At 38.6% G+C, this 23,841-nt stretch overlaps 1 protein-coding gene across 2 annotated transcripts in view; it reads right to left on the reverse strand.

Annotated features, from left to right (window-relative positions):
• The window catches only part of LOC114648143 (metabotropic glutamate receptor 4-like), a 983,563-nt gene that overhangs the window by 289,575 nt on the left and 670,147 nt on the right, over positions 1–23,841 (reverse strand). For both annotated transcript variants that reach the window (XM_051924640.1, XM_028796992.2), the window contains exons 4-6: positions 14,493–14,628; positions 8,857–9,011; positions 7,361–7,501 (exon numbers count right to left, since the gene is read on the reverse strand). In XM_051924640.1, the coding sequence (XP_051780600.1) occupies positions 7,361–7,501; positions 8,857–9,011; positions 14,493–14,628 (432 nt within the window). The remainder of the gene's footprint in view (positions 1–7,360; positions 7,502–8,856; positions 9,012–14,492; positions 14,629–23,841) is intronic.

The following is a 23,841-nucleotide window of genomic DNA, read 5'->3' on the forward strand; positions in this document are numbered from 1 at the left end:
TAGTTTATTTATATGCAGCACATTTATTATTATGGCAGTTTTGTTATTAGTTGTTTTAATCATTCATGTATTTGTTATTATCTATTTCAATTGATGACTTTCATGTCTCTGGTGACTCTTCCTATGAAGTCAGTAGATGGAATGGGAGAGCATGGGGGTCATGAGGTTGCTGGAAAGGGATGTGTGGCACTTCCAATATCAATGCAAAAGGACGAAGGTCCAAGTCTTTAGGGTCCTGGTGTCTCCTGTTTTGCTATATGGTTGTGAGACATGGATGCTATCCACTGACCTGAGATGAAGACTGGACTCCTTCGGTAACTGTGTCTCTTCAGAGAATCCTTGGGTACCGCTGGTTTGACTTTGTGGTTGCTCATGTAATGAGGCACATTGCCCACATTGTGAGGGAGCATCAGTTACGGCACTTCTGCCATGTAGCACAATTCCCCGAGGATGATCTGGCTCACAGGATCCTCATTGTTGAGGACCCGAGTGGCTTAACCAGGCCAAGGAGATGCCCATGTAACACCTGGATGCGGCAGATAGAGGGCCATTTCTGGAGTGTGGGACTGGACCATGTGTCTTCCTGGGGGTTTGCGAACCAGGATCCTGAGCTGTTTCGTTGTGTAGTGCATGTGGCAATGCGCTGTACAAGTGCATGCTCCCCAACCTGTACTTGACCTATTTCAATTTGTTAACCAGTATTTATTTATTTACGTAGTTTCTATTTAAAATGTAGTATATTATAGTTCTGTACTTGTCTTGCATTTGTCCTGTGCTTATTTAGATATTATGCTTCTGTCCTAGGGGATCTTCTTTCATATCACTGTATGTTACAATAATTTGCATGAACAGTTGATAATAAAGCCACTTGACTTGACTTGAATTGACTAAATGGGGCACCAACCACTTTGGTAATGAGGTGACTAATTTCTTTGCTGCATTAATACCATCTATATTGACATCCCTAGCAATTATGGCATTCTTTTCATTCTTCTATTGTTGATGAATATTTTTTGAGTTGTCTTATTTTCCTAGAAAAATTGATACTCACTTTTCACTTCAGCCATCAGACGACGGCTCCTCCAGCTAGGAAAGCTTACGAGGTCACGATCAGTTAATGTTACTTTCAAGTCTATATAGGCTCTTATCATATTTTTCATTCTTACCCATAAATGTACATTTGGGTTAATTTAATTCTGAAAACTTTCAGGAATAAATGCAATGGTTCAAGCACACCAGCCTTGATTTGCAATGCACCCCTAGGTTGGGAGCATACGCTGATACAGCATGTTGCTGCACCCACCACCTGGATTTGGACCCAAGTGCAGTGGGTGGCACCTCAGCACCACACTGAAATGGTGTGGGTTTTTTTACGGTGTCTGGAGTGCCAATCCAGCCACCAACTCCCAAATTTTCCTTTGCAAGTTGGAGGACCCACTTGCAGGACTAGATGCAGATTAACGTCATACCCAAGACAGAGCAATTGCAGGTTAAGGTCCTTGATCAAGGGCCTAACAGAGTGGAGTCACTTTTGCCATTTACGGGAGGTTTCATTTCTGTAAAGTGTGAGTCGTCTTCAGTTATCCTAGCTCTTCGAAATCATTTCTTTTTTCCTGCAAATTGCAGAAGTGCACTCAAAGCTAAACATCCTATGGAAAAATTAAACCATTTGGACAGCATCACTGTGAATTCTTTTTTATCTTATCTAAAGACTTTCAAGTACAGGGTACATTTTTGTTTTTTGTTTTTTTTTCCCCAGTGATTTACTTTTATTTAAAAAGGAAATATAATCTCCATGCTTCACGCTGCAAAATGAAGAAGCCGAGATGAAGGTGATGTCAGCTTTCCAGCTACAAACAGATACAGCATCAGGCAGAGCACCTCCCTCCTGTCTCCTTCCTATTGTGAATTCTGTTTCTTTTAAGAGAAATGAATCATTATAGATTTTCCCTATAATGAACATGCAAAGCTGGAGAACACAAAGAATATACAAAAGAGAGCTTCAGCAGTGCCTTTGCAGGATACAAAGCTTGCTTAGGGGAGGAACAGCAATAAATTCTCGCTCGAGTTGCTGCCTTCTGTGTGGCTCCATTCCAGGGCTACCCGTGGTGTTTTGAAGCTGTAACTTTGGTATTCATCACCTAATAGCTGGGACACATTCGATAAGACAGACATGTAAAGGAGTGCATTACTTGTTTACATTTTCATTTATTTATTCAGCTGATGATTTTATCTAAAGTGACTTACTGTACAAATCCCAATTATACAGCATCCATGGTAGCACAGTAGCACAATGGTTAGTGCTATTGCTTCATAGATCCAGCGTCCTCACTTTGAGATTTGCACTCCTTTGTTTTCTAGATGCACATTTTCTCCATGTCTGTGTGTGTTTTCCCTACAACATCTTTAAATATAATATTGATTGATTATTTTTATTTGGCTCAACGGTTTGAGTGAGTGGTCTCTGTAGTGGACTCTCATCCTGTTCAGTGCTGCTTACTGCCTTGTGTCTAATGCAGCTGGGATACCTCTTTGTTCCTGAATTGGATTAAGAGGGTTGGAGAATGTTTTGTTATGTTAACATGTTTCCATATTTCTGTAATTGGAGAACCGGCAGCTTTAGTGCCTCCTATGGAGTCACCCAAGAACAGTGGTTTACAGTTTAATGTCTTAGCCACTAGGCCGCACTGGCTCTTGTTGCTTCTTGCCATTATTAATATCATCAGAGTTGCTGCTGTGTTGGACAGTGAACAAAGATTAATAATTTTGTAGCACACAGTCAAAGATAATCAACTTCCATCCATCTATCTATTTTTTAACCTGCTCAGAGATGCAGGGTACTGGGGCCTTATCCAGCATTACTGAGTGTTAAGTGGACAATGACCATGAATGGGTTGTCAATTAATTGCATACTGGATCAATTTAAAGTTGCCACATAAGTTAAAATATACATCTTTGGGATGTGGGAGGAAAAGAAGAGTACGCAAAGAGGAGAATCAGAGTAAAGCCAGGACACTGTACATCAGTGGGGTGAATCACCGTACCTAAATGTCGCTTAGTAATGCAAGTCCCAGTGTGCAATATGGTAAACAAATTTTAAATGAGCAGTTGCACTTTCCAACAATACTTTATATTCACTTTTACATATTCTTTTTCCAATGCATCACACTTTCATCCATCTAATCAATTTGTAATTTGTTTATCGAGTACAGTGTCATGGGAAGACAGTGTCATTCCAGCAACACTGGACACAAGATGAGGACTAATGCTGCTGAGCACACTCACACACACACACGCAAACACATATATGCACACAAACACATGCATACATATAAACACCTGCAGACACACATATAGACACGTTTGGGATTTATTAATAAAATTCTCACAAACTTCTTAAGGAATATAGGAAACTAACAAAGCACATCTAATATTCTCATTTGTATGACTCAGATAATAACTAAGCAAAGCATCTTATTCAGTTACTGAGTATATAAAGATATTATGTATAAAGCATGGACTGTTGGTCTAGCACCCAAATCTAAGTGCAGAAGCATTATCTAATTGAAAGAAATTCATCAGAGTGTAATTGCAGACCGTGATACTTATGACATCACTAGTCGTGACACACTCACTCATGGGCGTTATTCTCAACGTGATGATTCCAAGGTGTTTGTTGAGTGTGTGAATGCAATATATTGCATTTTTCATTCAGATGGCATATACTTCTAATACTATAACCTAATGTAGAAAAATGTTTAAATAGATAAAATGACTGGAAATAAAAAAGGCTGATAGAGGAAGTGGTGCAGTGGGTAGTGCTGCTGCCTTGCAGTTAGGAGACCTGGGTTCTTCCTGTGGGGATTTTGCATGTTCTGCCCGTGTCTGCGTTGGTTTCCTCCAGGTACTCTGGTTTTCTCCCACAGTCTAAAGACATGCAGGTCAGGTGCATTGGCGATCCTAAATTGTCCCTAGTGTGTGCTTGGTGTGTGTGTGTGTGTGCCCTGCAGTGGGCTGGTGCCCTGCCCGGGGTTTGTTTCCTGCCTTGTGCTCTGTGTTGGCTGGGATTGGCTTCAGCAGACCCCCATGACCCTGTAGTTTGGATATAGCGGGTTGGATAATGGATGGATGGATGGATGATAGAGGAAGTGTCATTTCCATTGGAGCCCACGGACTATCACACAGAGGGAAATGGATAAGGTTATGACTGTGGTGGTCTCAAAATTGAGTACTGGGAGACTAGCGAACCCTTTTTATAACTCTTAATGTAGTCTGTGATTTATCTTCACAATTTATTCCTGATCTCATTGTGCAATTTTAATGCAGGCAGACCATCAGAATGTTTAATGGACTCTTCTATTTTTTCTATTTAAATTATTCTTTACTAACTTATAGTATTAGTCTATATGTTGTTGCAGTTATATGCCATTTGGTAAAAGATTCCCAAAAGCAGTGTTAAAGTTTGTGATTGCCAAGGGGTGGGGGTTGATTTGTTTTCGATCCTATTTTTTGTAAAAATTGACCTAATTGTATAAAGTTTGTGACTGCCAACTGTTGGAATGAAAAATGCAATGCATTTTATTACTACAGTCATTACAAAGTACATACCAATACATAGCACATCACAGATGTTAAAGCTGAATACACCCAGTAGAAAGTTAATGCCACATGAACAGACATTGTGCGTCTGTATGTATACAGTATATATGTACATATTAACGGTAAAACTACTTCTCCCCAAGGCTAGTTTTATTCATATTTATAACAAACATATACAATTTTAATGGAAATAAACAACATTTAGAGGCCACTCCATTTGCTAGTTTTTATGTCATCTGAACTATTCCGCATTTGTAGGTCTACAACATTAGACCTGTCTGTGATGTAGTTGTAAAATTTTTACGATGGTTAGTGAGCGGTCGAAGAATAAACGTTTATGCTTCTTGTCTTTTGTCAGTATGTCATTATACTTTTCAATGAGACTTATTCTTCTTTCAGCTGCCTCGTTCACTACTGTCATGTGTGCCTACAGTTCACAGAATTCATTGAAGATCATCTGTCCACTGTTTTGGTGGTTTGTAGAAAAATGACTGAAACCTTTCATTATCTTTTTTCATAAGAAAATCATAGAGGAATATTGCTCTTTTTTTAGAAGATCCTCCAACTTCAGCTGTTCATATTCATTTGTCGGCTTAAAACGTTTGGAAATGTGCTGTGTATGTACAGTACGTAGTAACAATACAAATGAAAGGTTCAGAATAGAGCAACCATTAAATCTTTAATAATCAGGCCGAAATTTCACAGGTAAACAAGATATCCTTAATAAAAACCTTAAAATGATTGTACAAACATCAACACTTTGCATTGACCCTAGTGGTCTGTTTTGAAATTTTCATATCCATTTGAGGTTATTAATCTGTTTTTCACACTGAGGACCTCCTTTTAACCTTCACATCAATCTTGTCTGCTTATTTGTTTGTCTATCACAAAAAACAGCTAAGCTGATTTTGAAGAAGTTTTCTATATAGGTTGCTGGTTAGTCCAACTTAAAATACAGGCTATATGGCATTTCATAAATTTCATATGAGAGGGGAGTTGTAATCAAGGGGAGAACCTAAAAACTGAGCGTTATTCCAAAACAGCTGAGCTGATCTTAATGAAATTTAGCATAAATAACAAAGCTTATTGCTGTTTATACAACATAAAATCTAGACGTTAAGGCCATTCATAAGTTTCATGAGATGAGGATTGCAAAACTAAAATCACATTATCACAGCATAACAGTTTAGGTGATGGTAATGCATTTGGAATATAGTTTAGGTTTGGTCCTACTTACAGTGAAGTCTGCTTTCTATGTCAAGTGATTTTAAGGACACAAAGGCAGAGGTAGGGAGTGCTGGGTGTGGTGTGATGTGAGACCAATACAAAAATTATCACATATCTCTGAAAATGGACTTAATAAATAGAGTTTATGCAGTTTCGAAGGTTTCATCATGAACAAAAGTTCCGTAGTGGCAACAACTAAAAAATGGTAGTTTTGCCCAGGTTGTATTTAGTATCAATGAGTGAATTATTCTGCAAACTATTCATTTTATTAATATGGGATTAAACATCTATTCATGACACCACATTAAACCAGGAAATAAAAATAAGTAGTGCTCATGGTCCCATCCCAGCAAGTAGTTACTGTAATTATGGAATCATACACAAAAATAACAAATTTGTGACTCATGAGAGCAGAGAAATTGACAGAGAGGTACAGTAGATGACGAAGGTGACATCTGCATTTCATCCAGCATTGATGAATTCAGCATTTTAACAACAGAGAAAAATTTGCTTTTACCTTAATCCATTATACAAATATACCCAGGTATAAATAAAATTCAAATTACTCCTCATGTATTTAATGCAACAAAAACACTCATTATGGCCAAAGGACATTTTACACAAGTCAGTGAAATGATACTATGGACTCACAGAGCCAGAGACTGGTAAAAAAAAGATTTTCAGCTAGTCATAGCCATCTCTAACTTGTTGAAAGATATAATTATTCTGATTTATCTCCAGATTCTCAAGAGTATGAGAGATTCAAAGACATCCTGGCCATCTATCTGTATCATTCATGTAGATTCAGAGTGTGCTATTGTGAAAATGAACATTGTACAATGCTTTCACTTTCTCTCCCTGTTAAGTACTGGTCTATTGTTAGGCCACATCCATCAAACTTCTTATGGCACAATAAGGTCTTCTATTAACCACTCCACCCTGATTCACAGCAAGTCAGAGAGTTTTCCTGCCAGATCTTGACCTACACACTCCTCTGTCTGGCATAGACTCTCCTTTATGTCTACCATTGAAATTAAAGAGTGTATCCCTGAGTTTTCTTCCTAATCTCTCCTTTCTTTACCCACCTGCCCTTTTTGAAAGCTAGTAAATTGAAGATCCTTTGTTCCAAGTGAAACCGATGCAGATGTAAGGAGAGTAAAATAAACTCTACACACATGCTGGCCAAATCAGGATTTGAACCATCCGTCCTTACCACTATGTGCCATCTAAGCCAAAACAAATTTAATTCCTTTTTATCTCTTATGAAAGTATCCTAGTGATCAGATAAAACTGAATGCCAAAACACATTCAAATGCCTTTAATTCGGTTAGCTTTTAAGCACAGTAACAGGCCTGCTCAAAAATTACCCACTGAATGTCTTTAAATGTGCAATCTTCTAAACTATTTTTACTTGTTACATTGTTTTATTTGAGACTTTTTTATATAAACATCAAGATAGTAAGGAATATCATCGAGAAGAACTGCCTATATCTTTAACATGCAGCCCCAATATTCACTCTCACTCATTTCTTACTTGTGCACTTCTTAATTCCAGATCCTTTCCTCAGAGCATGCCGACTCAATTTGCAGTGAAAGTTATCCTCCCAGAACTCAGCAAACCATATGTTCCGTCTGTTATTGTCCAGTGTGCGGCTCACAAAGTAGCGATCAAACCCTGCGCAGATGGAAAACTGGGTTAGTCTGAGAAAGTCTCTTGCCAATGAGTAGCACCCTGCACACAGAGAGGCAGATGCTACCCTCTGATCAACAGTACACTCCTGAGGAAGAAACTCAAATACAAAACTTGCACTTTAGCTCCTGAATTGTTGGGTGAGTCCACGGAGGGCAGTAGTGACAGGAAGTTTTAATTATAATTTATGTGTCTTATTATAGGGCATTCTGCAGTTAATGCCCCTAAAGACATTCTGACCTTCACTCATATCTCCCATGAGGACACTAGATTCTCAGGTAGTTGTTGTCAAAGGACGTGGCCCTCACCTTAATAGTCTGTAGTTAGACATTAACATTCTCCAATATCTGTTAACGTCAGCTAAATCACTTTCAGTAGGCCACTGAACTTTGTAAAAGTCTCCTAGGAGTACACTGAACTTAACTGCAGTGTCACCCAAAAGATCACTCTGCTGTGACAGAACATTGATATTTCCCTAGACTAATTCTGGTGGGCTGTATCTGCTAGGAGGATCCTTGCTTTCCCAGTAGCTGTTTTCAAAGAGTAGTGATATCTTTTTCTGTGTCACTAGCCTACTCCAACATCTCTGGACCTAAGGTAAATACCTTCTACTAGGCAACTGGACTTTGTAAAAGTCCTACTGGAGGACTGAAATGAACTGCAGTATTACCCCATAGGCCACTCTGTTGTTACAGGACACTGATATTTGCCTAAACATATTCTGGTGGCCAGCATCTGCTAGGAGGACCCTGGTTACTCTAATGGCTATTTTCACAGAACACTGATATTCTGTTCTGTGTCACCGGCCATCTCATATGTCTGTAGATTAAGCAAAATACCTTTTGGTAGACCACTGAACTTTGTAAAAGTCTACAAAGAGGATATCAAACATAACTGTATTGTCACCCAACAGGCCACTCTACACTAACAGCACACTAAATTGCCCTAGGCACATTTGGTAGAAATGGACCTTCACTTAAGTTCCCTAGAGGATATTAGGTAACTGGCCCTGTTAATTTACATCTGAATGTTCCTCTTCTATTTCTGATTTGGGTTCATTACCATTGACATGTTATCATCTCTTTTCCTCACTAGAGGCTCCTTGTGGTGCCCTGCTCTTTATTTTTTGCAAAAACTCTACATTTAAATTCTTTCCCAGCAAGTGTAACTATCCTGTCTATGTTAGTCGCCTGCCAGACACAGTTCAAAGATGCTAGATGACATCTATTTCATTGGACCGCCTGCTCTCTCACAAGGTTGATTTGCTTATATGCCCTCCATTTTCAGTAAAAGGAGAAGCTTGCCTGTGACAAATTCAAATGTTTAAAGTGCCAGCTTACCTCTGACTGACATCCTCTTGGGCAAGATGGTAACTGCTCCATCTGCCACCACTTCCTGGTGTAGCACTGGGGATATTTTGGAACCCCAGCTATCCGACCCGACCCAGAGAAAATGGCCTGTCTGATTCGCCTTTTTGGCTGCTTCCAGGAGTCTCCTGTGAAAACAAAGCACTTGCAAGTGATAAGCAGTTAAAGACTGGAGGCGTTTAGCCATTTTTTTTAGATTATGGTCCATCCTCAGGTGTTTTGCTTCTGGCCGAGAACCAGAAAACAAAGCCAAGTTCCCCATAGCGGCTCCAGCTGCTTACAAAAATACAGGACAAGTTTCCAGCCAGTTATACACAAAGTCTGTCACTCTCCTACAGACTAACCTGATTCTCGTATAGTTATTTAACCATCTGCATAGTCACAATTAAAATTGTTTAAGGTGGCCTGACATTAAAGGACAAAAGCAGGCTGAGAACTGAGAGAGTGAGTGCACATTCAAAAAAAGAAAAGCATTCCTCATAAAATAGCTGCCACGTAAACTTTCTGTTGCTGCAGTGACAGGTGCAATGCACTAGGCCCACATGCCCCTGCTGCATTAACATGTTGCTGATCCCTCCGAGGTAATTGAGCTAATTAACAGACGCCAGGAGGTGAGTTATGAGCTAGCTTCCCTCCCTGCTGTTTACCCAGGCTACATGCCTAATTAGATCTCATGTGCAGCAAGGATCGAGCTGCACAAGGTCTAGTCTAGCATGCCGAGGGTGAGTGCAGCATGGAATACTGATCAGCCTCTGCCACAGTGACAAGTGTCAGGAAAAAAATGGGGATATGGGGGAAAAGAGGAGATATTCTTCTCCATGCAGAAAACAGACAGTAAGTCATCCCCCAAGGTTCATGTTGCATTGGGAATATTTTCAACAATGCTAAGAAGGGGAAGCTTGAAGAAAATAAGAAGCCAGAAATAGTTCCACGAACTATAAAAAAGTTAGGGGCGGATGCTCTATGAGAAGATATGTAGGATTTCAAATTGGAGGAGGCTGATCAGTCCACACTACCTATTTGGTTTAATATGAAGTTTTTCTAAAGGGGCCAAGAGTTCCCTTTTCAATACCATTGTTGGGTAGGTAGCATAGATTTGATAACAATCTGGCAGTGTTTCCTTTGGTATAAATTTCCTATTTGATGTCCTCAAGTAACAACATCACTGCTGAAATGTTTGATACAAAATCATCTTATGAATTTGATAAATGAAGCATTAAACACAAGCTGTAGCTCTCTTTCGCAGTAATGCACCTCTGTGCCCTGTTACTTCTTTTGTCAGTTCTCTGCCATGTCCTGGCTTCCCTGCTATTTTTGTTTCCCGACAAGAGTCCTCTACTAGTAGTAACATTTATGTTCAACTGAGCAAAGAATAAAAGTATTTTTGACATGAAAATTCTGCTGGGGCCGTACTGGAATTTTTTTGCATGTGCAGACTTCTCTAATGTTAACATTACTTAAGTAGTAACATCTGTCTCTCTTTAGCTAATTGCTAGTGAGATGTTGAAGTTCATGCAACACTTGTGTCAAAGAACACCAGTGAAACAATGGGATCCTGGTGCTTGGTCTGTCTCGATTGGTATCAGATCATTATGATATCCTTTAATATTGTCATTTTTGGAAAAATACAGTAGTATAGATTTGAATGCTAAGGTAAGTGAGAGCCTCACAAGCACTTGATGCTCAAGAAATGTATTGGCTAAGACATGAGTAAATTGAAACAACAGCAGCTCATGTTAAGAACCTAATGGCTCTGAGGTGAAAAAGGACAAGCAATAATAACATGGAAAGAACACCTAGACGATACATACTTCACAAATTAAGCAGAAGACTCTGGGCTGTTCAGCAGTTGCACAGACCATCATTTGATGAGTTGTTACCTAGACAGTGAGATGCCGGCAAAAAAATTGAATAAAATGATTTTCTACATTTTAGATATTTCTGCAACAGGATTCTGCACTTCATTGAAACTTCTTGTCCAAGAAGTGGAAAGAGTGCACATAGGCAGCCTATCAGGTGCTCCTAATTAGTGGTGGGTGAAGTACAAGATGAAACTCAGGCCCCATTCTATCTTGTGCTAGATGACTCTTGATATTGATTGCTTTCTATTTTTTTAAATTATTGTGGCTAGGGGAGCAACTGGTACTGGAGCTTTTGTGGCTTTTTATGGGTTGTTCTGCATAGCCTTGACTGGGGAAAGCTGAAACTGGTAGTGCAAACATGCAATTAAAAAACAAGTGGTCTTTATTTGAATGCAGAGAATAAGGAAATCTAGCCTTTAAGCCCTAACACTAAAGTTGAAAGTTGAGGTTGTACATGGACATAGATACCCAAAGATACAGAAAATGCTGCCGGGCCAATTGATCCAGCCCCTCAGCAAGAAAGAGGCTGGCAACATCCACCATAAAGATAATTGCACATACCACAAAAAGCAATAATTTCTATATAAAAAATTACACTCAATATACAATAAAAACATTGAAAAAAGAAATTGCTTAAGAACTGCAGTGGGCTGGCGCCCTGCCTGGGGTTTGTTTCCTGCCTTGCGCCCTGTGTTGGCTGGGATTGGCTCCAGCAGACCCCTGTGACCCTGTAGTTAGGATATAGCTAGTTGGATAATGGATGGATGGATGGAAATTGCTTAAGAAGACAAAGGTGAGTGTGGTCACAAACATTTTAATGAAAACTTAAATTAAAAAGGGAAGCCTATTACATATTTTGCACACCATCTGGTGAGACTTTGCCCTAATGGCTCTTAATGTAGAAATGCCCCTGGTAAAGAAGTGAGTGAATAAGAGATAATAACATAATTAGAGTTGGATTTTGTCTCTAAAAAGTTATAAATCTCTGAAAAGTTGTTTGGTGCATACGCCATTGTGTACATTATAAATCAACCATACCATTTGGAGCAGACAGGCCCTTCTTTGTACTGTCTAATAAAGTCTCCGAAAAGGAGATAAATGTTAACAGATGGGCCTTTTCAATGTCCACACTCATCTCATGTAAGAAGGACAATTATTCTTAATAAGTCATATACTAAGAAACAAGATAGTGTTCGTCTAGGAATTGAAAATCATATCGAGACAATCCTGTTATCCATTTACACAATGTCAATTTGCACTGTACTGTACTGAGAGATGAAACTAGTGAACAGGTGGACTAGCCAGGTTTACTTCTTCTGCACATCTATTGAGTAGTAGTGTCACCATCCTTTATTAAGAAGTGTGATTCTAAAAGAAATACTGTTTGTAGAGATGAAGGTAATTGTGTCCCTTCCACCAAAGATAAGGTTCCATCTCTAATGTCCCATTAGTCAGTTTCCAATATTTTGATCTACCTAAAGAACAGACTATGTGAACTTTGAAGTTGATCCTTACCCTTCATCTTTGACATGGTGAGCCAATAATGTAGCATTTTATGGATTTGTTGGCTTGAGTCTGATTGCTTACATGAGTCTTCAAGCTACTAGGTACTACCTGAAAGCTTGACTCCAAGTTTGGTACCCTGTATGCCTTGTCTGAAGGAGGTTTATCTAATTAAAATAAGAACTATCATGGACATGCCTTTGCTTGGCCCTTCCTGTAGGTTAGTTTCCTAAGGAAAAATCTGCTAGGAGCTAAAAATTCCCAGTAAGCCATCTCTAATGAGACATCTTACAAATCTCCCTATTATAAAAGGAAATCCTGAGATGAGACTTTTTCAAAGAGATAGTTTCAAGTCCCGCGAGACGAGACTTTGGCCATGAGATTTTTTCAAGTCACACCCTCCTCTCAACCATGTTCAACCACGCATACGGCCCTCTCGCCTTTCATTCTTGTGAATGCTTTTGACAGACACAGTTCCTGCTCTCTTAGATTTTATAAACTTTTACATTTTCCTCACTTTAAGTTCCCAATAAAAGAAGACTAATTATGTCCAAATCTTATTGAAGAATTTCATTACAAAGGGTTCTCAACAGAAGAAATGAGTAAACGGGCAATCCTAGCACAGAGAAACAATGAAGTTAAACATATTAACGTGAAAATTGTTGATCGGTTAAATGGCAAATTGGTTAAATGCATATCAATAGACTATTCTGAAAAAAGTTGGTGATGATCATGCGGAAGATGAAAACATCAAGTTACAATATCCCAAAGAATTTCTACAACCGTTAACACCGTACAGTCTTCCACTGCCCAAATTACTGTTGAAAGAAGGATGTATCCAAGAAAGGTAATGTAGTCTCCTGTGGATAACATTAGACCCCAAAGGAGATCTTGATATGCCATTTGTATTAAAACGTTAACACAGTTTCCCGTTAGAATAGCTTTTGCAAAGACAATTAACAAATCACAGAGACAAACATTCGAAAAAGTTAGTTTATTTATTAGAGAGAAAGAAACGAAATTCACTCATGGGCAGTTATACGTTGCGTTGTCACGATGCATGTCCAAACACAGAATCAAAACTCAATGCGATATTGACAAAAATTTAATTCAAAACATTGTTTTTACTGAAGTTTTACAGTAAAAGTGTAAGTTTAAAAAGTATGTGTGTGTTCATTTCAAATCCAAACAGAACGAAATCATAAAATGCAACAAATAACTCTAACACAACAAGAAATATAATTTACTTTCAAATTATTACATTTTACTATTTTTTAATATGGTGAATTACTCGCTGTAATGTAAAAAAGTTAGTTCTATTATGCATATGCAACAATTCCCATGAAAATAACAATCTGTTTAAATTGTACATCCGCATCACTATATGTGAGTAGCTGAACCGCAAAGTGGCTAACGTGTAGCACCAGCCCGGTGGTTGGTGAGTGAAGAAAGCAGGGGGCAAAGCCCCCTAGTCTGTTAAAGGTATTTCACCCTAGTGTTTATTCTAAATTACATATGAACTAAAAAGGCAAAGTGTAATTTTGAGAACTTGATGGATTGATACAGATGAAAATTAAATGAAGTAAAGAAGTATATGGAACACCAAATAATGAAGCTAGCATGTCTACTCTTTGTTCACAGCTTGAAGCAAAGAATCAGGAAGAGCCATTGGAGAACAGACAAAGTCCATCCATCCATCCATTATCCAACCCGCTATATCCTAACTACAGGGTCACGGGGGTCTGCTGGAGCCAATCCCAGCCAACACAGGGCGCAAGGCAGGAGACAAACCCCGGGCAGGGCACCAGCCCACCGCAGGAACAGACAAAGTGAATCAACCAATCAGGAGTGAAAAAAGGCAGAATTCTTTGAATGATTTAAGGTCCAGGAAATGAGCCATTTTAGTTGTCAATTAAACTAACGTACATGACTTTAAGATGTCGAGAGAAAACCAGAAAACCTGGAGAAACTCCAAATAGACAGTGATTGCACCAAGGTTCGAACTCAGTCTCTTGGGTTACACTGTTTCACAGTGCTACCTACCCTGTTTATATTTCAAGAAATTATTTTAGTGAAGACATTATTACATTCAGTCATAAAAAATAAACAGGCTTCTTTTGATTTTGCTAATGTGGCCCTTTACAGTGTGAAGTTAGGTAGGATAAACAGAGCCAGTTTCATCTAAGTGAAGATCACCAGCCCTCAGTATTACAAAAAGTGATTAAGAGAACCATTCCCTCTTACCTAATATCATCCTCATTGGCAAACAGAATGACAACCCTGGCATTGGGATTTTCCATCAAGCGCCGGATAATCTTGTCATATTCTCCAGCTTTGGGCTCCCGTGGGATTTTAACTGACTGTGCCACACACACTGCACCTGGAAGGAAAGAGAAGGAAATTTAAATATTATAGACTGACCAACACAATGGGACTAAAATTACATAAAAGAAACATAAATCTTTCTGTTTTATTGACTAAATGTTCTACCAAGTGCCTGGTGTCAGTGTTCACTATCCGTAGTATCTTTATCAGTTATATCTTAGACTGAAATTTACTTCAGATATAAAGCCTATTTTTCAGTTACTCTTTAGTTCCATCTTTCCGTGGAGCTTGTTTTGGACTTTTAAAATGCATTTGATACAGTTCTGCACTGGCAATTAATTTTTTAAATTAGAAGATATTGGCATCAGGAATTTACAAAACTGAATTTCAGTTTAGTTAATCGACATTTGATAAAGAGCACAAATAAAAGATTAATGCTTCACGTAGAGTGAAGTAATCACTGGAGTCCCTCAGGGGTATGTCTTTGGATTGTTACTCTTTCTACGTTACATTAATAACATTGTCTCAAATATAATTACAAAGCTTGTGAAATTCACACATGACATCAAAACTGAAGGACCAGCAAATAATTTGGAGGAAGTGAAAACAAAATTGGATGAACACTTGGAAAATGCAGTTCAATGTAGAAAAGAACAAAGTTCTACACACGGGCAAAAGGGGTGTTATGTACAAATACAAAATGGATGATACCAACCTACATAAACTGGGATTGATTTATTTTCTGTAGGGTGATTTTTTCTGAAAACTCATTATTGTGAAAAATGTTAACTTTTATTGACTCAAATTGTGGAAAACATGCCACTGAAAAATACACGAACACTCTATACATGACTATTTTGAAGCATATGATGCTGTTAAAAGTATAAACTGGTAAGTCATACTGTTAACAATAGGTGTTGCACCGCTGATCCTTTCTTTTGACAGCTCAGAATCCTCAATTGACAATGCAGAGTCATCAACAATACAAAAAACATCTTCAGCAAAGGGTTATTTGTTTTTACGAGAGTGACTGTTGGTATTTGTTATTGTTATGGAAAATGTCTGTCCTTTCATACTCCCCTTTGTTTTCCAAATCTCTTATTTTCAGCTCAACATTTTGGATTTTTTTGTTTTATTCATTTATATTTTGTTCTCGTTTTGATTTTCGGAATCCTTATTTTCATTTTTATTTTTGAACTCTTTGATTTTATAATTAGTGATTTGAATTTCATTTTTTTATACATTAAGTATCCTTTGGGCAAGGTGTTTTTTTTTAGCAGTTTTGGTCTTCCTTTTAAGGGTGAATTCACAACATCTTTCAATACAGGTCAAAACAAGCTGAACTCTTAATCCCTTTACTGGCATCACTACACTGACTACCAGGTTGTTTTAGATCCCTCTACAGCAGGGGTGTCGAACTCCAGGCCTGGAGGGCCGCAGTGGCTGCATGTTTTCATTCTAACCCTTTTCCTAATCACTGACCAGTTTTCATTGCTAATTAACTCATTTTCCCTTCATTTTAATAGCCCTGTTTTTATGGATTCAGTCCTCTGAATTTATTCCTTTCTTCATTAAATGAGAGCCAAACAGAAATGAGATGTGAAACAAGCTGACAGATGACCAGCTAAATTGGGATTTCAAACTCGAACCAATTTTCACTCCAACCAGTCTCTTAATGAAAAGCTGATTCTTGCTGTTAATTAAACTAGTTATTCAATTCCACAGCTTGTTGCTGCTCTCATTCTGCTACGGCAGACATTTCTAAAACTGTTGATTGTCTGTTTTTTCTAAGATCATCGTCAAAATGTTTTGGTGACCTGAGAGATCAACCTTACTGAGACTGTCACCTTTCGTTTTTTTCAGATATTATGTGCTGGGCACAGGTGAGCTGGTCATGTGGCGGCTTGTTTTGTGTCTCATTATTGTTTAGCTGCTAATTAAGGAAAAAGAGACAAGTAAGGGGTCTGAGTCAAGTTAATTAAAGCTAAGGCAAAAGAAGTTAATTAGCAGCAAAAATATGTCACAAATGAAGAAGGACAGAATGAAAACCTGCAGCCACTGTGGCCCTCCAGGACCGGAGTTTGACACCTGTGCTCTACAGGACACCATTCTAAACTTGATTGTAGCTGATCATGGAGACAATTTACCTTTCTTAAAGAACCAAAATCAATATTAGATTGATCAATATAGCAGACTTATTAGAGAAAAGCATCAAGAAACCATTACAAGTTCATAAGAAGTTCTGATCAATTAATCAAAGGCAGTTTCTTATAAGCAATTTCCAGGAGATAAAAGAAAAACTCTAAGTCAATCTCTGCAGCCTAGGGATTACTTAACAATGTTCTGGTAAAATTAGTAAATAATTTGATTAGAATTACCCTGAATATCAGCAACGTCCTGTTCTTTGTTGTAGCATACAATATAAGCACTTTAAGCAAAATCAATCGAAAAAGTATTTCCTAACAATATAACCACTTTAAGCAAAATCAATCTGAAAAGTATTTCCTACCATCTTTTCTCTCATATGATACACAATGTAGCGAAAAGCCTGAAATGACCTGAGGAGAGCTTGCTCTAGCTCTAAAACCTAACTACAGCTTCTCTGCTGGTATCTTGTTTAAAGTAGGCATACTCCTACTTTAGGAAATGTGGCCAAATTTCTAAGGAAATGGACAATGATGTTAATATGTGCTGAGCCTATCTCCGCAAGTAACTTATTGCATGATGTTAACTTTTCAGTGCTCCCTGGGATCTGCGAGAATACAGAAACAGCTCTACCCATAAAACACCTTGGTAATGCTTACTCACTATGTAACGGTACATTCATACATCCATCCATTTTCTGCTTGCTCATCCAATTTAATTATGAGCTATGTGGGCATTGCAAAAACCAATCCTGGATGGTATTATGGATACCATTCATGCAAACACCAATGCTCACTTATGCAATACAGAGCTGCCAATCAAAATAACCTCTATGTGTTTGGAATGTGGGAAAAAAACTGACCATCTGGAGAAAAACCCATGAAGACATAAAGGGAATGTGTAAATTCCACATTGATACAGTATTATAGCCTCGACTCTGGAGATAAAAGTTATCGGCAAAAAGGGGTAAAGACAATAAAGCTTCACTGTATTCAGTTTGTTACATTTTCTTTACGATTCTGACTTTAAAAATTGTACTTTATTTTGTGTAATCAAGTAAACTGGCCTGCAAAATATTCTGAAATTAAACCCCAATAAGCTACAGCTCAGAATAAAATCTGACTAGTTGATAATTGGGGAAGAGTCACTGTTTTATGACTTCAGGGACCCAAGTTCAGATGCTGGCATACTCATTATCTATGTGTAGTTTGTCTTGAAGGAGGGCAGAGCCTGCTTACTGATGCTTATCTTCTGCTAGACCTTGCCACAGCTGGTTAAACTCCTGATACTGTACATTTACATGCATCCTTCTTTTTCTAACTCCCTTAATTTATTTCAGGATTACGGGGTGCCACACATGTGCGCTTGGGAAGCAATCAATGAGCTTGACTAAGTGTGTGGTTATGCTCTACCAGGGTTGACAGTGTGCACAAATGCCTCTTTTCCTTCCTCTGCAGATTCCCTAACCCTAACCCTAACCCTCTACATAAGTCACTTCCGGTTCCGCCTCCAGAGACCTCCCATCTACTCCCAGTCCTGCAGCCCAGGAGACCCACCTCTTCCTCTCTACTCACTATACATTCACCACCTTTCTCTTGTTGAATCAGTTGTCTTAAGACTCTGCCCTTTGAGACTACTCACTTAGTGTTTTCCTTGCATTTAAAAGTTCCACAAATGTATACGGGGTGGATCCCCAAACCTTCTTCCTGTCTCTGTTGTGTTCCTTTACAAGGGTCAATAGCACATTCTACCATTTGGTACAAGGAGGGAACCAAACTTGATTGGGACACTATTTCAGTACAAAGCAAAATAAAATAAAAGTTTACATTACAAAATAATAACTTAAACTAAAAGTGGATATCCTGGATGAAGATCAGAGTTGGTGCCAGTAAAGTTACAAAGAGTATCATAGTAAGGCTTTGAGATAGTGTCAAGACGGATTATCTGAAGGCTTATACAACAGAAACAATAGTTCTAGAGTGTTTGTTTTTAAAGCTTTATAAGTTAATTTAAATGTGAAAGTCACATTTTAGTAGACAAAAAGAGAGTGCAGATTAGAGAGGAGGTGGAGCTGTGGAAAGTTCTATTGGTCATCCTGATAAAAGTGTGGGAATCCTGAAGCAGGTATCAGAATTCTCTTATTGAATCAGTCGTGTCCATCATTTAGCAATATGGAGTGGTACAATTAATACATGTCCCTCTAGGATCATAAAAGTCTACCTAATCCAATCTGAAAGCGTTAGCAATCTGCTGGGCAATGAGGACAGCGCAAGTGAAAAAATAGTTTGTTTTGCTTAAAAATACAAAAATTAACAAGCATATTTTGTTTCAATGAAAAAGAAGCAGCTGACCATAACTCTTCAACAAGTCCATATAACAGAATGTGACATAAAAGCTTATCAGCAAGAAATTGGTAATCTTTCCATCTGGGGTCCTAGCTGAATATCATGTCATTCAACATTTTGCCCCTTCCTTTCAAACACAAACTGCTAGAAACTCTGAAACAAACCAAAATGCAGAACATTCCATAGTTTCTAACCCAAAGGAAGCGATTTGCCCTCAACAATGCCCTGAATTTTCAGCAGAGTAGGGTAAGTTAAGCAGGGATCCATCTGTAAAAAGTCAGAAAGAAATAAGATGGAAGGCCTGGAGAAATTCCCAAAGACCCTTTTAAAATGTCGTTTATAGGATTTGTTAATGCTGTCTCAGAAAAATATGATGCTTTCAAAGAAAAATGCAGCCTCTAGTTTTTTAAAAGCCATCGCTGTATGATTAAAAATGCACCAAGACTGTATTTCAAAGATCTCTGAAGCCTTGCTTTAACATTTCTTAACAGCTTCAGACAAAGGAGTGCTGAAATGGATTGGACTATTAATTTGGTTTATAGGCCTGCTATTGGGGTGCAAAAATTTTTTGTTACCTTTTTTATTATTTGGAAACTGTGCCAAAGTTTAAATGGAAAGAGAAAAAGTCTAGAATGTGCAGGGAAGGCTGCACATCTTTCATCAATGGCTGCACCACGGTTTTAGTTTTGTTGTTAATAATCCATTTTTTAGCCAATTCACCTTTTTTTTGCTGTTATAATGGAAGGCAGGAATGGAGTGACTTTCTGACATGGATGGATGGATCCTTGCCTGGCCAAAAGGCCCATATAATAAACATCCCTACCTGGTGGCTAAGATAGATACCGACATGGAACAAATGGAAGAAGCTGCTTATCAGGGCTGGGTACTCCCCCAATGCACTAAGTGGCAGAGTCCTTTTGCAAGATCACTCATGTGCACATACACAGGACAACCTGGGAATTATAGTTCCGGAGGGCAGCACTGCTGGGTGCCATAGGTGCCACCAAAGAATGATGTCGAACATAGATGTCCTTTTTCTGAGGGGACTCCATTTGATACTGAAGTGCTTCCTTAGATCAGGCATAAAAGGAGTCAGGGAGGCCCATTTATACTCGGGTACAGACAGCTGTAGACAAGGTTGCACATAGAGGATATGCACCTCCTGTTTATAGTTCAGGCATTCAGTACATGGCACTGCACAATACTGCACTGTTGCAAAATCCCCTGGCATTTCTCTGAAAGCTTTTTCTTTGCCTTTATATATCCATCTCGCCGATTTTTCCATTTCTGCCTCCACAAGTTTTCATCTTTGTCCAGGGACAGGGCTGTTTCTCACCACGAATCTGTGAACATTTATCTATCATTGGATTGTGTAGGTGCAGGTAATGACACTTCACACAACTGTTTCTCCAATGAGTGCCTGTTTCTTGTCTTATGCATGCGCAGTTGATGCACTTAGAGACACACGCTTATAAAATTCTGGGTCCATGAAACATTACTGATTACAAAATTTATATCACATGCATCATAGCAGACCCTTGCATTGACACAACCCTATCAAGTATAAACAGACCTTAACTTAGGGAGTTGGAGTTGGGAAAGGAGGAGGACAACCCTCACGTGGGAGAAGTGGAAGAAGAAAAGAAAAGAGAAGAGAAGAGATTGCATTGTTTATTGTTAGAAGAAGATGCCTGTCTAAAGTATTTTCCTCTAAAATAAACAGTCATTTGAACCTGGGACTGTTGTGGTGTGGTTGCTTTGGAAGCTCTGAGATGCCCCCCTGTGGCCACACTGTACATGAAATTTCTTCCCAGTAAACATAATACCAAATAGGAATTGTACAGTACAAGTGTTTCTGTATTTTCTACCACCGAGCAGATCAGGTTAAGTGACTTGCTCAAGACCACAGAGTGAGAATGAATGTTGAGCATTGGGTATTACAGCCCTTTTCCTCAGTCACTAGGCCAGTCTGGCTATATGGTGAGTGCCTTTTTCAGAGAGCAACATTGAAAATGCAGGGAATTTTGAATGTTGGGTTAATGGGTAAATTGCAGAGAGAGACACAGAGCTACAAAGTGGAATTAGTTCACTTAGGCTTCAGGAGCCTGCTTCTCCAATTGCAGGTTTATGGCATGCTGGGACCTCTCCTTCAAGGCAGGACTACAATGGCTGACATTCCAAAGCGGGGTGCACTCATACCAGGCCAGTTTAAATTTGCTGTTTACAATAACTTGCATGTCTTTGGGACATGAATATAAACCATCCATCCATCCATCCATTTTCCAACCCGCTGAATCCGAACACAGGGTCACGGGGGTCTGCTGGAGCCAATCCCAGCCAACACAGGGCACAAGGCAGGAACCAATCCCGGACAGGGTGCCATCCCACCGCAGATATAAACCAGTGTACCAGAAGTAAAACATGGACATGGGGAGAATATGCAACTCTACACGGATGGTGGTCAGCCCAAGCAGTGAGCTTTGTTTATTCATTACAAGGATAAAATAATAAAGGAGTGTAGGAAAAAATGTAGCCATGGTCAGATACACTAGACGCAGTCTTACTCATTAATACATTGGATATAAAATATTAAAACTAAGAATGTCAAAGTAATGACTCACAAAGCAATTATAAAACAGAGGACAAAGAGTGACTAACTGAAAGTTCATCCTTACATTCAATATGCAGCACTGTACTGGAATTATTCCTGAATCCTGAAATTATTAGTAAAAGCTATCAAAAGAGATGAATATTATCAACCATGGAAAAGCTCTGAAAATGTGAAAAAGATTAAGAGTCTATTAAAATGAACATATGAATGTATGGATGGACTGATGCATTTTGAAGACAATTATTTTTGTTTCTGTTTTATTTCTTTTAGTTTTAGGGTTTGGGTAACAGAAAGTAGAGACATTGCAGCCTTCCTCAACACCTTCATTTACTTCCATTGCAAGTGTTATCCTTGGCACACAAAACTCCCTAGAAACAATTTTTGTATATTTTCATTTAGAATAGCTTAATAACGTATTTTCTTTCCTGGACCCTGTACTTTTTATTTTATTTATTTATTTATCATGTATGCATTAAACATTAGCAGGGTGGATATTTTATTTGGCAAGAAAAAAACAGACTCCTGCCAAAATCTTATTTCTGTTTGTTGGGAAGTAATCAATATGCTCTGTTGGCAAGAAGAGATGTTATTTATTTTATCTTTTCTTTCATTATCAAATATTATTTTTAATAGACTATGTGTATATCATCAACAATATACCACACAGCACTTACACCACTGGGAAAATCGAACCAGTAGAAATATTTTGGTTGCTTCAATGTACTTGTCAAGCAAGCTGATCACTACACCGTAGCCAGCTAAAGTTTTTAATAATAGTTCCTGCTGTGGCAGACGGCCAGGGCCCCTACCTGGCTGGGACACCTAGGGACTGGAAGGACTGGGGAGAGAACAAGCATAGAGCATTACCTCCCCCAGATTGCTACATGGCAGCTCCCCTTGGTTTCTGCGGCACTTTGGAATCCCACAGGGCAGGCTGGGAGTTGGAGTTTGTTGATTCAGCCCTGTAGGGTGTGTCGCCATGGGGTGCTGCAGGGAGCCAGATGGATGGAAGCTTGGATGAAGCTTGTAAAGAGGAAGAGGCAGTGGAAGACTGACCAAGAGGAAGAAGGGAGAAAATAGTTATTGTGTGCTGCTGTGCTTATTGTACTTGTGGCCGTGGTGGAAAACACTTGATTCAAAGAGTTTCCCACAATTAAAGTGTTTTTGTGTCTTTTAACTTGTGTCTGTGCCTGTTTGTGTTGAGTGTTTGTGGAGCTGGAATACCATCTGGTGACCACACTGCATTTTACATATGACATACTGTAACAATTCTGAAAGCAACTTAATTGGGTTTGAACAACCAGGGGCTGAAGTACAGGATATACTTAAAATATTGGATACAAGGCAGGAACCAATCATAAATAGCATAACATATAGTGTAATTTAACTTGGGCATAGTGGGACTGTGGAAGAGCAATTGGAGAAAGAATGTGCAAACTCCACACAAACAATGAATAGGAGCAGGATTTGAACTCTGGATAAAGGATCCACGAGAACAGCACTAAAACAGCACTAACCGCTGTGCTGGCCTTTATGTTACGCAGGGACACTACAATGTTTCAATGTTACCAGATGGCTATCAATGATTCTTCTTGCATCTAAGTTTATACTTTAAAAATAATTTAAAAAATTGTGTTTTCTTATAAATTGATCATTTTATAAAGCGTTTTGATTATATTAGCATAAGAAAAGTCTTGGTGATGGTGATGATGGCAGCACAGCTACTGCCTGCCTGTTGCTGGAGAGTTTGCTTTAATGAAGTTCTATTAATAGAGTAGAGCCCAATTCACTCAAATACTCTCCAGTCTTTACCGTCTTGAATTATTATCTACAATAATGATTTTTCAGATCCATAGAGTTCACTTAAATTAATATAGGGATGACTTAAATATTGATAAATTCACTCTCACAACAAGCTAAGCACATAAGTCATATGGCACTGGCGGTCCTTAAGTATGTGCCACATTACCGTATCTTTGCATAATCTTCTTATATAATACGCTACCGTGGCTGTCCATTTGTCTGTCCAGAATTTTAAATCACCTGTAGCTCGCAAACCATTTGACCTATTGACCTGAAATTTGGTACACATATACTACGTGACCTCTACTGTCAGCTTTCAGGGTGATGATTTTTATTATTCTTTATATTTTTATTTTATTGTAGA

The sequence above is a fragment of the Erpetoichthys calabaricus genome, chromosome 3 (assembly GCF_900747795.2).
Source record: "Erpetoichthys calabaricus chromosome 3, fErpCal1.3, whole genome shotgun sequence".
NCBI classification, from domain to species: domain Eukaryota; kingdom Metazoa; phylum Chordata; class Cladistia; order Polypteriformes; family Polypteridae; genus Erpetoichthys; species Erpetoichthys calabaricus.